We start from the raw sequence: 12,869 nt of genomic DNA on the forward strand, positions 1-12,869 counted from the left end.
GATTCTGATTCGGATTGTTAACAGTGTAATCTTTTGTGTTATCTGAAATTAATTTATGTCTTAATTAGTTTATATTAATTAATTTAATGAAATTATTTACCTCTCCCTTCCAGGATATGCTAATCTCTGCTTCAGAACTCAAAACAATTTTAAACAAAATTATTGCAAAACGTACGTATGCTCTTTTTGTTCTTGTTATATAAAATCAGAGCTTTGAAGTGTCCAGGCCTATTTCCTGATTGCTGGCTTTTTTTAATCTTTATTTCTTTAGGAACTGACATTAAAACAGATGGCTTCTCATTGGACACCTGTCGGACCATGGTCAACCTCATGGATGTATCCTTCTTGCTTTTCTTGAACATTTTCCACTTATTTACAATTGCTGTAAACCTGGATGAATACAGATTGTTATATCGTTGCTAGGGTAAGGGTTAGGGCTATTTTTTTGTTTACTAAATCATATGAACACATTAGCTGCCATTCACAATTTGTGAAAATGTAATGATGAATGGCCTTGGAATTACGTTTTAAAAGTTTGCTTCGAATAGACTATTATACATTGACTTTCACTATAAGCTAAGAAATTTTTTTCTCCTGCTATAAAGTTACTATTTTGGAGATACATATTTTTTTGTTGGACAGTGACAGTATAGTTCAGTGTTAGATTTAAAATAAACCTTAACTTGACTGTCAACTCAGTCGACTCAAAATATATTTATTTGAGAAAAAATTGTGTAACTTAATTTAAAATAAAAGCACATAATTCATTGCATAATTTTTGTCAGAATTATAATTTTTGCCTCAAATGTTCTTTATCCTAGTTCCTGCATACCTCTACAACAAGGTATTTTAGTATTGAGAAGTATTCATCTCTCTGTACTTTACCAGTGTGTAGACTGGCTCTACACTCTAAGTTACAGTTATCTTACTACTGTACTTTAATATAATAATACTTTTCCATTTTAAATGGCAATTTGAAAAAATATTAAAGTATATATATATATAATAAAAAAGAGAGAAAGAAAACACATGTTCCAGCTTGCTGTGCTTTGTAATTGTGTAATTGAATGGTACATACAATGAAGTGTAAATTTTTCATTTAAAGTGATAATATTTGTTTTTTACTATTATCTTTAATATTTCTATGACAACTATCTACTATCTAAATTTATTGAAATACCTGTTCCTGTCTCAAGTCTAGGTCATCCAAAAACTAGCAGTAGTTAGAGCACTTAAATAACCTGCTGGGAGCACAATTAACACACAAAGTTTAGTAGTATTCTAGAATGAGTCCCTTAATTGACACTCAGGACAGTGGTGATGGAAAGTTGGGCCTGGGAGAGTTTGCTACGCTGTGGAAGAAAATACAGAAATACTTGGTAAGTGACAAGAAGTTTCATTTAGACATCATCTTATCTAAACTAATGTAACAAGCACAAACATCATATCAGCTCTCCATATGAATATGGAGTATTTAGTGACCATTTTGTAAATCAGTACATTCATTGAATTTAGGAATACGTTAAGCTCTTGGTATCATTTTGGCAGAATATTGTCTAAAATGAGCATAAGATTTTACCACATTTAAATCTGAATTATTTGTTATTTATAATGTTTTTGTGATGTTGGGTTACTGTTCTAATATTTTATTCAGTGCCTTTTAATTCTCATTAGTTTTATATGCAAGTATTATTTACAAAAAATTATTTCAAACATTCAGACTGAAAACCCTCTTGGTGACATACTGAGTTTAAGAACTGCTGCTCTTTAGTGCACTTTAAGATTACAAAGAATTATTGGTTGTAATTATTTCTTATTTATTTTCTGTTACAGGACATCTACAAACGCAACGACATGGATAATTCTGGGACTATCAGCAGTCCAGAGCTTCGTCTAGCCCTGAAGGAAGTAGGTGAGTCAAGTCATGGAGGTAACACAGTGTACATGCAGCTTTCAATTGCATATTTGAAAGTGTGCCAGGGTTAGCTCTTCTCTGGGGGGGGGCTACTATGTTATGGTGGGCGGTGTACCACACCCCAGACGCCCAAGGCTAACACTGTGCACGACCACGATATCAATACATCGACTACGCCACCCCTATATTATGGGAAAGGGGACCCCTTGCTAGGCCACTCAACCGAATGAGTGTGAGGGCCAGACAATAACACACGTGTATCACTCAGGATGCCAAGTATCAATACAAATTTTATTTCAGTTAATTAAAACAGGTACTAAAACACTGTAGATACTCTTAAAAGGCTGTATGGGGTTTAAGCTGATACATATAGACAACAAGTAACATATCACAGACCAATAAGATGTGGCCAAGGAAGTGCCCAACCCACAGAGCCCTTTGAATTGCACACTAGGCATGCAGTCAATAACACCACCACCCATAAACCCATATGCTATCACCATGGTACCCCAATTTTAAGTGACATACCCGAGTAAAAGACACTGCTGTTGTCAATATGATTGATAGACCAACGTTCTGTTGACACAAAATGTCTCAGTAGGCGGCAGTCAAGCAACACGAACGCCTCCGACCTGCATGATACATAGACACTAATAAAACAGATGAACAACGGTAGGGAGCACAATAAACCTAAGTGGCATACAAGCGGCATTAGCCCAGCACCCGTTAGCCGCTGCTAATGTCACTGCGCACCGAAGTAGTCACATTCACCCACAGCTTAAGAAACTCTCACCGGATAGGCCCCATTTCCCAACAGCTGCATTCAGCGTGAGCAATAATAACCAGCGACCTACCGTTGATTCAGCTACCTGCGCTTCTCTAGTTCTCAAGCGGTTGGCTCCAGGCACCAGCACACGTACACAGACCAAGTTCTCCTAGTAGCGGCTGCAACGCACCAGACAACTCCCGCCGTCCCGTCGTTTAGACAATGTGGAAGTGAACTAACTTTTATCTTCCCCTAGGGATCACATGCTCCCTACCTGGGTTCCACCCACTCTATAATGGGTGTGTCCCTATAAGACCACTACTTGTCTTTAAAAGCTGCAAGAGTCCATGTTTTTCTATACAGAACTATTAGGCATTTAGCCATGCCACATTCACCCCCTCTTTCAAGGTTCACCGTCCCGGTGAAAATAAACCCAATAGCGTAATGGTTATTGCCAAGGTCGAAAAGAAATAGGAGCAAAATTCGATGTAGCTGAGTTCAGAACAGCAGCACGGGGGAGGTGGAGCGGATTTGAATGTTGTCCGGCCGTACTGCGAGAAGAGCGTCTAACCACTGGCGTAGGTTGCTCGACTTGCTTTTCTGGGCTACCACCCGCAGCAGCAACCAGAGATAAACTCTCACTGTCTGTAGACTCATGATCACTTAAGACCTGACCCAAACTCTGCCCCAGAGGAGTCTCGACATCGGCTGTACCTTGACCCATGCCAGCCCTAGGTCTCACACAAACCACTACTCCAACAGGACCACTCTCCTCCTCAAGCTCTTCATTGACACTCTCCTGAGGTGACAAAGCCACAGGTATCTGAGCCCCTTCTCCATCTGAGACTGGCTTCATCTCTGATCTATGAATGGTTTTACAGCACCCCTCTCTTCCTACTTGTCTGATCTTATACAGTGTTCCCACTGTGTCCAAGCATTCCAAAACCTCAAAGGTAGTTGAACTCCACACATCCTGAATCTTAGATCTACCTGGAAAGTGATTTCTGCAGCGAACCAAAGTACCTGTAGGCAGTATTGGTAGTACCGTATTATGTTCTCGCCTACGGTAGGCTGCCGCTGACTCTAAATGCTCCCTCGTAGTAGCATAAACTTCAGACAGATGTTTTCTATGTTGACCCACCCATTCGGAAGGATCTAGATTCTCTACCCCATCTTCCACCATGCTTCCCAACAACCGATAAATTGGTAACTGAGGTTTTTGTCCAAACAACAGCTCATAAGGGGAATAATGTGTGGACTGATGTATTGTAGTGTTATAAGCAAACAAAAGATGAGGTAAAAACTGAGGCCATTTGCGTTTCTTTTCAGGTGGCAGTGTACGAAGAAGATCATGCAATGTTCGATTAAAACGCTCACACTGTCCATTGCCTTCAGGATGATAGGGTGTAGTCCGGCTCTTCTCAATACCATAAATCCTACAAAGACATTTCAAAAGTTCCCCCTCAAAGTTACGCCCCTGATCAGAATGGATTCTTTTTGGTACGCCATACACAAAAAACCACTTCTCTGTAAGGACTTGTGCCACAGTACTGGCTTTCTGGTTGGGCACTGCGTAGGCCTGGGTAAATTTTGAGAACACATCAGTGAGAACTAACACATTTTCCTGTCCATTACTTGCCTTCTCTAGCACAGTAAAATCTATAGCAAGAATTTCCAGTGGCCTAGTGGCTAACAAACTACCCATGAAGGTCCGTACTTTGGGTTGCGTCACTTTAGCGACTGTACACCGTGCACACTCTGTACACCATTTTTTTATGTCCCGCCACATGTTTGGCCAGTAACACCATTGTCTCACGAGATCCGTAGTGTGCTCCACCCCCTGGTGGCCATGATGGTCATGAAGAGCCATCAACACTTCAGTCCGCAATGCCTTAGGTAAAATCAGCTGAAACACCGTATGCCTGGTTGGAGGCAACTGTACTGCTCTATAGAAAACTCCCTCCTTTTCCACAATTCTTGGCCACTGCCTAACCAGTTCCCTAACCCCTTCTTTCTCACCCTTCAACTCTTTTACCGTAGGTATCTGCCCTCTCCTCCAATAGCCCACAAACACTGCCACAGTAGGGTCAGCAGCTTGCAAGACCTGCAGGTCTGCCAGACTACGTGATGGGATAGCATCCACTGCCGAGGATAAGGCCACCTGGGGCCCTAATGTTGTCCTATTTATAGCCAAAGAAACGTCAGAGGGAACCGTAATCCCCCCTACACCTACTGAAGGCTGATCATCAGTGGTAGGCAACCGAGAAAGGGCGTCAGCATTACCATTAACAGTACCAGGCCGATACTTGATCTCATAATTAAACAGTGCCAACTGAGATGCCCAACGCTGTTCCACCGCACCCAACTTCGCGGATTGCAGATAGCTTAAGGGATTATTGTCAGTGTACACAGTGAACTCAGCACCTAGCAAATACTCCCTGAACTTCTCTGTCAAGGCCCATTTAAGGGCTAACAGTTCAAGTTTCATTGCACTGTAATTTGACATATTTCGCTCACTAGGACGCAATCCTCGACTGGCAAACGCAATAGGACATCGCTGTCCCCCCTGATCTTGGGACAGCACTGCTCCCAACCCTGCATGGCTAGCATCAATCTCCACCACAAAAGGGCTTGTAAAATCAGCATATCCTAATACAGGTGCACTCACCAGACAATCTTTTAGGGTCTGAAAACTTAACTCACATGCCTCATCCCAGTGTGACGTTACTGTGCCAAGCAACCTTGGCTTGGGCTGTCTCTTGGAGCCCTGAAGAGCTCCCACCAGTCTATGAAGGGGTGCAGCCAACTTGGCAAAGCCCTCCACAAAACGCCTATAGTAGGAGGCAAACCCTAAAAAGGATCTCAACTCTTTAACAGACGTGGGACGTTTCCAATCAGCAATCACTCGAATTTTCTCTGGGTCTGTTTCAACTCCTGACGCTGATATCACATGTCCCAGGTAATTAACCCTAGTTGAAAAAAAATTACATTTTTTCAATTTGAGCTTCAAATTGTGTTGTTTAAGACGGCCCAGCACCATATCTAGTCACTGAAGATGTTGTCGGAAATCTTGTGAAAAGATAACAATGTCATCTAGATACAACAAGAGTGTGTGAAAGCTCTGGTCTCCAAATATTCGCTCCATCAGGCGTTGGAAAGTACTAGGTGCATTACATAGACCGAATGGCATCCGATTAAACTCAAACAATCCAAAAGGTGTACAAAAAGCAGTCTTTTCCCTATCCTCCTCCACTACAGGTACCTGATTATACCCACTCGCCAAGTCTAAAGTGCTGAACCACTTAACCCCACTCAGAGCATCTAAGGACTCTTTTATTCTGGGCAAAGGAAAGGCATCTTTGCGAGTCTTGGCATTGAGCTGGCGGTAGTCGACACACAGGCGAATTGACCCATCCTTTTTCTGCACCACTACTATTGGAGAAGCATAAGGGCTAGAACTAGGACGCACCACCTGGTTTTCTACAAGTTCCTGAATGTGAGCTTTCACCAAGTCATATTGTGAAGGAGGTAGACGCCGATATCTCTGCCTCACTGGAACTGAATCCAGTAAAGGGATTGTATGCTGAACTAATGTAGTGCAACCCAGATCTCCCTCATATTCAGTAAAAACACTCTGATACTTTCTCAGCAATACTTGAGCCTCCTGCTGTTCTTGAGCAGATAAGGATGGCCAGGCAAGTTGAGAGAAGTCAATACCAGAATCATATTCTGCTTGCATAGACTGGACGGTAGCTACATGACACCGGTCATCCCTATGGACTTGCATTACCCCTGGAGTAGACAAAAGCTGAACAACATGCAGTTCCCCCAGTACCGTCTTGGGCTGAAGCCACTGATCTTGATCACCCACATTTACAACAGGCACCTGCAAAACCCCTTTTCCCACTGACACAAATGCAGAAGTGATAAGATCATCACATGACAACTGGCCATCTGCAAAAGACACGGGCTCCAACAATCCAGCTGAGACCACAGAACCGTAGACATCATGGTATGAGGCTGAAATAAACGTCATGGCACCTGCCGGCACCCGAACCGCAGGACCCCGTTGGACCCGAACCAAACCAACCCTACCATCTTGCTCAATACGCTTTAACTTTTGACATTCAACAAAAGCCTGCTGCCAGACTTTACCTTTCCTGCTGGACATCTGGAACCTTAAAAAGAGCCTGTCCATGTTGTAAAAACAATTCCTTATAGCATTGCCCAATAATGTTCATGCCTACCAGACCTGGAATTTCCCTTTTGGAAAGTTTTTGGTAGGCTTCCGGAACACTCTTGGTAACTAAAATACCCATTTTCGGTAGAACTTTGCCCAAAAGATGAACATCAACTTCCACATATCCCACATAAGGTATCTCTAAGCCATTTGCAGCCTTTAACTGAAGCCATGAGCAGGACTGTAAGGATGATTGAAGTCGCTGGGATAAATGTTCTTCAAAAAATTCTTGAGTTATAGTACTCACCATGGAACCGGTGTCCAACAAGCAGGTTATTGTCACACCCCCAACAATAATCTCTACTGTGGGGCAGTTCCCAATCAACTGTGCAACATTAGATGGATTCGAGCCCACAACCCCCCCTCCTGACACTTAGGCTAGTGTGTCGGGGGGCATTAGTTTTCCTGCTGCGTACCAGAACGGCTTGAAGCCACTCCGACATCAGGACCCCCCTCTAAAGGTGTTCTACAAAGGCGAACAATATGCCCCGGCAGATTACATCGCAAACAGATCACTCTGCCCTCTGCCTGAAACCTACCCCTAGAACCACGAGTAAGTGGCCCACCCCTAGACTGGGTGCCAAGAGGAGTCATCTCCAAACGCTTCATTACTACTTCCAATTCAATTCAAACAACAATTCAAACTACTTCCATTAAAGACAGTAGAGCATGAGAATAAGCTCTTAGAGACTCCCCTTCACGCTGTCGCCGCTGAAAGAACTGATTCTGTAAACTAATACAAGACTGAGCACAACCATAAACGCTGGTAAGAATGCTAAAAATTCTCTCTGGATCATCCCTTTCACCTATTAGACGGAATTTAACCTCTGTACGAGCTTCACCATCCAATAGGTCAAATACAGTCAAGGCATGTTCAGAGCAAGAACCAGGACGTAACGCCAAAAACCTGCGCACCTCTTCAATCCAATCTTCAACGGCAAGAGAGTTACTAGACACCTCTCCTGAAAACCTAGGACATTTCCTTTCTCTCGGCACATATATCAATCTCTCAATTACGCCACTAGCAGTGACTGGATCCTCCGGAGCATCCCCTTGAATGGGAGGCTGTGCAGATGAACTTCCTCCTACTGGAGTAGCAACTGCAGCTGCCACTGTCCTCTGTGTCATCTCCTCTCTAAGCCTAGTATTTTCTACACGAAGCTGCTGCACCAAATCAGTAAGAGCCCTCAACTGCTCTGCCACATCATCAGCCATTTCAATAATTAAGGAAGAGAAAACAAAAGAAAAAAAAATGTATAATGTAAAACACTATCCACAAATCAAAAGGGCAATAATTATACTGGTTCCAATCCTGTCCAGTAGAATCACTGTTTCCTCCGGAATATTGCAATGGTCCAGATGATGATTTCAGCAGCAGTATCCCACTGCTGACCACTGTCTTCTCTCCACCCCTATACCATACACACTGAGCCACTGTAATAAAACTATCACTTACATCCAATTAGATACACGGTGAAATTGACATACGGCACAACTAATTGTTATCCTGCCGACTACGCCAAATGTGCCAGGGTTAGCTCTTCTCTGGGGGGGGGGGGGGGGGGGCTACTATGTTATGGTGGGCGGTGTACCACACCCCAGACGCCCAAGGCTAACACTGTGCACGACCACGATATCAATACATCGACTACGCCACCCCTATATTATGGGAAAGGGGACCCCTTGCTAGGCCACTCAACCGAATGAGTGTGAGGGCCAGACAATAACACACGTGTATCACTCAGGATGCCAAGTATCAATACAAATTTTATTTCAGTTAATTAAAACAGGTACTAAAACACTGTAGATACTCTTAAAAGGCTGTATGGGGTTTAAGCTGATACATATAGACAACAAGTAACATATCACAGACCAATAAGATGTGGCCAAGGAAGTGCCCAACCCACAGAGCCCTTTGAATTGCACACTAGGCATGCAGTCAATAACACCACCACACAAAACCAATACCACGGTCACCAAAAGCAAGATGACAGCACCACAATAAACCACCTCCAAAAAGAGCACAACCAGAGCACCTGGGGTGACCCACCCCTTGACCACAAAACAAAGAAAGAAAACTAAAAACAACAAGAAGCACCTTCCTGGGTGCAACTACATAAAAACGGCCTATGATATGCTATCATAAAACGTTACAGCTAGCAGCATTAAGGCCTAAACCCCAAGACAGTATTAATAAAACCTTTTAATGTGTAAAATAGTAACAAGTGGCTCAGCTAAAACAATGTCGACATATGTAAAAAACAAAATACACAGGGGAGAGAAAAACAGTGGCCCGCAGCACTTCTGGCTGCAGCCCCACTCTATAAAAGAAATAACAAAACATCATACAGTATATTAAAATACACAATCACAAACATATCCAACAGTATCAGTACGTCACCATATCAATAAACCCACACGTTCATGCATATAAACCCATGTGCTATCACCATGGTACCCCAATTTTAAGTGACATACCCGAGTAAAAGACACTGCTGTTGTCAATATGATTGATAGACCAACGTTCTGTTGACACAAAATGTCTCAGTAGGCGGCAGTCAAGCAACACGAACGCCTCCGACCTGCATGATACATAGACACTAATAAAACAGATGAACAACGGTAGGGAGCACAATAAACCTAAGTGGCATACAAGCGGCATTAGCCCAGCACCCGTTAGCCGCTGCTAATGTCACTGCGCACCGAAGTAGTCACATTCACCCACAGCTTAAGAAACTCTCACCGGATAGGCCCCATTTCCCAACAGCTGCATTCAGCGTGAGCAATAATAACCAGCGACCTACCGTTGATTCAGCTACCTGCGCTTCTCTAGTTCTCAAGCGATTGGCTCCAGGCACCAGCACACGTACACAGACCAAGTTCTCCTAGTAGCGGCTGCAACGCACCAGACAACTCCCGCCGTCCCGTCGTTTAGACAATGTGGAATGTTTTTCTATACAGAACTATTAGGCATTTAGCCATGCCACAAAAGTTTCATATTTATTAAAACAAATGGTTTACTTGTACAAAATATTGTTTTTTCCCTACATTTCTAGTGGTGTATTGCTATATAAGACTGAAAAATAGAAAATCTATCACTTATTTCTTTCAATTTTTTTTTATTTTGAAGATTATTTGTTGGAGTCACAGCATAAACAAATGACAAAAGTTATTAGCTGGTCACTCATCAGGACTGAAATTGTTACCCTTTAATAAGTTGATGATTAAGGGACCATTTTAAAGTTGTTGGACCTGGACTGTGTAAGTAACAATTAAAACACAATGCTGACAGGATGTAATTTGACTGGAACAATTTGCCTTTTTTTTCTATGCTTAGTTGATGATGTTAGAACACAGCACATGTCCATCAACACTGTATAAAACAACATGCCGAAATAAAACTGAAATAAAAACTGAAATAAAACAACATGCACTCAGAGGTTTCTTGGTTCTACCATGTGTTCTGTCACTATATAATTAATATAAAAGCTTTCTATGTTGGAGGTCTTTTTCAGTAACTTTTGGGACTTGTGTTGGGAGGAGGGATGCCAACTCGGTGAACAAAAGACTTGTGTATACTTTTATACAATCAATAAAAATTATTTTGTATTTTCTTCTTAATTATAATCAAATGTTGTTATTTTGATTACCCTACATGACCTCTGTTTACAAACACGCCATTCTTCATTTTCTGGAGTTGACTCTCTGCTTCTGAGAGAGCTGAGCAGAAAAGCAAAGCTCTCGATTTACCGTTCAATCTACGTCCCAACCCTCACCTATGGTCACGAGCTTTGGGTAGTGACCAAAAGTACGATATCGCAGGTACAAGTGGCTGAAATGAGTTTTCTCCGCAGGGTGTCTGGACTCTCCCTTAGAGACAGGGTTAGAGCTCAGACATCAGGAGTGACTCGGGGTGGAGCCACTGCTCCTCCACGTCGAGAGGAGCCAGTTGAGGTGGTTCGGGCATCTGGGTTTCTTTGCTCAGACTGCTTCCCCCGCGACCCGTACTCGGATAAGCGGTGGATAATGGATGGATGGATGGATGGACTCTCTGCTTCTGCTGTTGTAGTTGATTGTTGGAGTTGGAATCAAGTTGTTGGACTTGATTTTAACCAAGATTGCACCAACAGTATAGATAACTCAAGCATAACTGTTCACTAGGAGAAGTGCACACTCGCTGTAGTCTCAGGAAAGTCAAGAAAATACTTTGGGATCCATCACACCCAGGACGTGTACTGTTTGAACACCTGCCTTGCAGACATTTCAGATCCATAAACACTAGAACTAACAGATTTAGGAACAGTTTCTATCATTCAGCCATCACTATGCTGAATGCTGCTGGTTAGGTTAACCTAGCTGCAATACAATACAGTTTCATATTTACAATACAGCTTTAAGTCAACACTGATTATTTTCTTTATCTATTTTATATCCTAGTTCTAAATTGATTAATTATGTTTTATATTGCACTGGAAAATTGCATCTCAAATTTTTTGAACAATGTTCCAGTTGTTACAGTGACAATAAAGATACTTCTTCTGAAACCGTCCCACATGAAGTTTACTTATGCCGTCAAAATAGGTTCTAAATTTCTGAAAACCAAAAAAAAAAACAGAATTCATAACTAATGAATTACATTTTGTAATTGAGAAAACTCTCGTTTGAATGTTTCATTAAATACCACAGATGTACCATAGGTTTAAGTTTATTTATCTGTCCCTGAAGGATTCAGCCTGAATGATACCATCTTCCAGCTGCTGGTGGCTCGCTACGCAGATCCAGACCTCACTGTCCAGTTTGATGATTTTGTAGCCTGCTTCATGCGTCTAGAGATGATGTTCCGTGAGTAGAACCCTCATTCAGTGTCTCTCAGCAGAATAAAAAAATATGAAGTAATAAAAAAATCACTGAGCAGCAGTAGATTTGAGTTGCATTTCAGTTTGTCTTTGTCTGGAAAATTTCACTTTACCTGAAATACCTTTTTATTTCTCCCTCTCAACTTCTCAATCCAGGAATGTTTAAAAAGGTTGATGCACACAACACTGGCTTCATTGAGCTGGACATGAATCATGTGAGTTACAGAATTTTATTCACTGATTTTTTACAGTTTTGAAATTCAGTCTTCCTCGTACGAAAAACTGTCTCTCACTTTTTCTTTTTCGTACTTTTTCAGTGGCTGTACTTATCTATGGTCTAAATGATGTCCTCCAGAACACAGTGGACAAGTTAAGACATGATTATCACAAATTCTCAATTGCTTAAACATGTTTTTTGCATTTATATTTTTATATCAGTGAACTCACTGCCATTTGAGAGTTGAAAATTGATACCTCAGTATTTGGCTGTAGTTTAATGCAAGAGATTTGTGTGAAAGCAAAAGTGAAACTACAGTGAAACTACATTTATACTGTAACAAGTTTGAAATAGAAACTGTATGAAAGTTTGTATTCGATTTGCTGATTTTAACTGTTGATTTTTTAAATATATTATTCTGATGAATTAAAAAAAACAAGGGAGATTTTAGTTGGAACATGTGCAATGGTGAGAAGGACTAATAATAAATCTTAATAAATGTCTATTATTTGGAGATTGCCTCAAAGGCATAATATGATGGGAGTCCTTTTGTAGGTGCTACGGATTGAGGGTCTAAGATTTTGTTTATGAGGAACTCTATTAACATTTCTGATATTGACCACTTGTACCTCCTCTGTCTCTGTTTTCTTCTGAATTAAGTTTGCATGTATATTTGTTTGTTTGTTTTTTATTGGTGTGCGAGGTGGGGTAACTGAGTAAATTGTTGCTTTTCAGAGGGATGTGACAGATAGCCTTTATTTCCTTTAACCACTATGCCCTGTTATGCTATATTCACATACTTTGGTATAAGTACCATTAAACTTTAATTTTCAACTGATATTTGACTGATTTTTTTCTCATGAGATTTGAACATA

General features: G+C 41.5%; 1 protein-coding gene and 1 long non-coding RNA gene across 2 annotated transcripts in view; one reads left to right on the forward strand and one right to left on the reverse strand.

The window, feature by feature from the left end:
* LOC136676250 (calpain-2 catalytic subunit-like) overlaps nt 1-12,827 on the forward strand; it is a 28,747-nt gene extending 15,920 nt beyond the window's left edge. Inside the window, exons 15-21 of the mRNA XM_066653109.1 lie at nt 114-171; nt 272-336; nt 1,311-1,379; nt 1,834-1,912; nt 11,647-11,763; nt 11,934-11,992; nt 12,095-12,827. Of these exons, the coding sequence (XP_066509206.1) occupies nt 114-171; nt 272-336; nt 1,311-1,379; nt 1,834-1,912; nt 11,647-11,763; nt 11,934-11,992; nt 12,095-12,118 (471 nt within the window). The 3' untranslated portion in view covers nt 12,119-12,827. The remainder of the gene's footprint in view (nt 1-113; nt 172-271; nt 337-1,310; nt 1,380-1,833; nt 1,913-11,646; nt 11,764-11,933; nt 11,993-12,094) is intronic.
* LOC136676251 (uncharacterized) lies at nt 8,524-9,990 on the reverse strand. The gene is made up of 3 exons (XR_010796271.1): nt 9,726-9,990; nt 9,400-9,503; nt 8,524-9,242 (listed from the first exon to the last, which is right to left on the reverse strand). It is a non-coding gene; the product is annotated as an uncharacterized lncRNA (long non-coding RNA).
* Nucleotides 12,828-12,869: the final 42 nt, after the last annotated feature.

Source organism: Hoplias malabaricus, chromosome X2, assembly GCF_029633855.1.
Source record: "Hoplias malabaricus isolate fHopMal1 chromosome X2, fHopMal1.hap1, whole genome shotgun sequence".
In the NCBI taxonomy this organism is placed as follows: domain Eukaryota; kingdom Metazoa; phylum Chordata; class Actinopteri; order Characiformes; family Erythrinidae; genus Hoplias; species Hoplias malabaricus.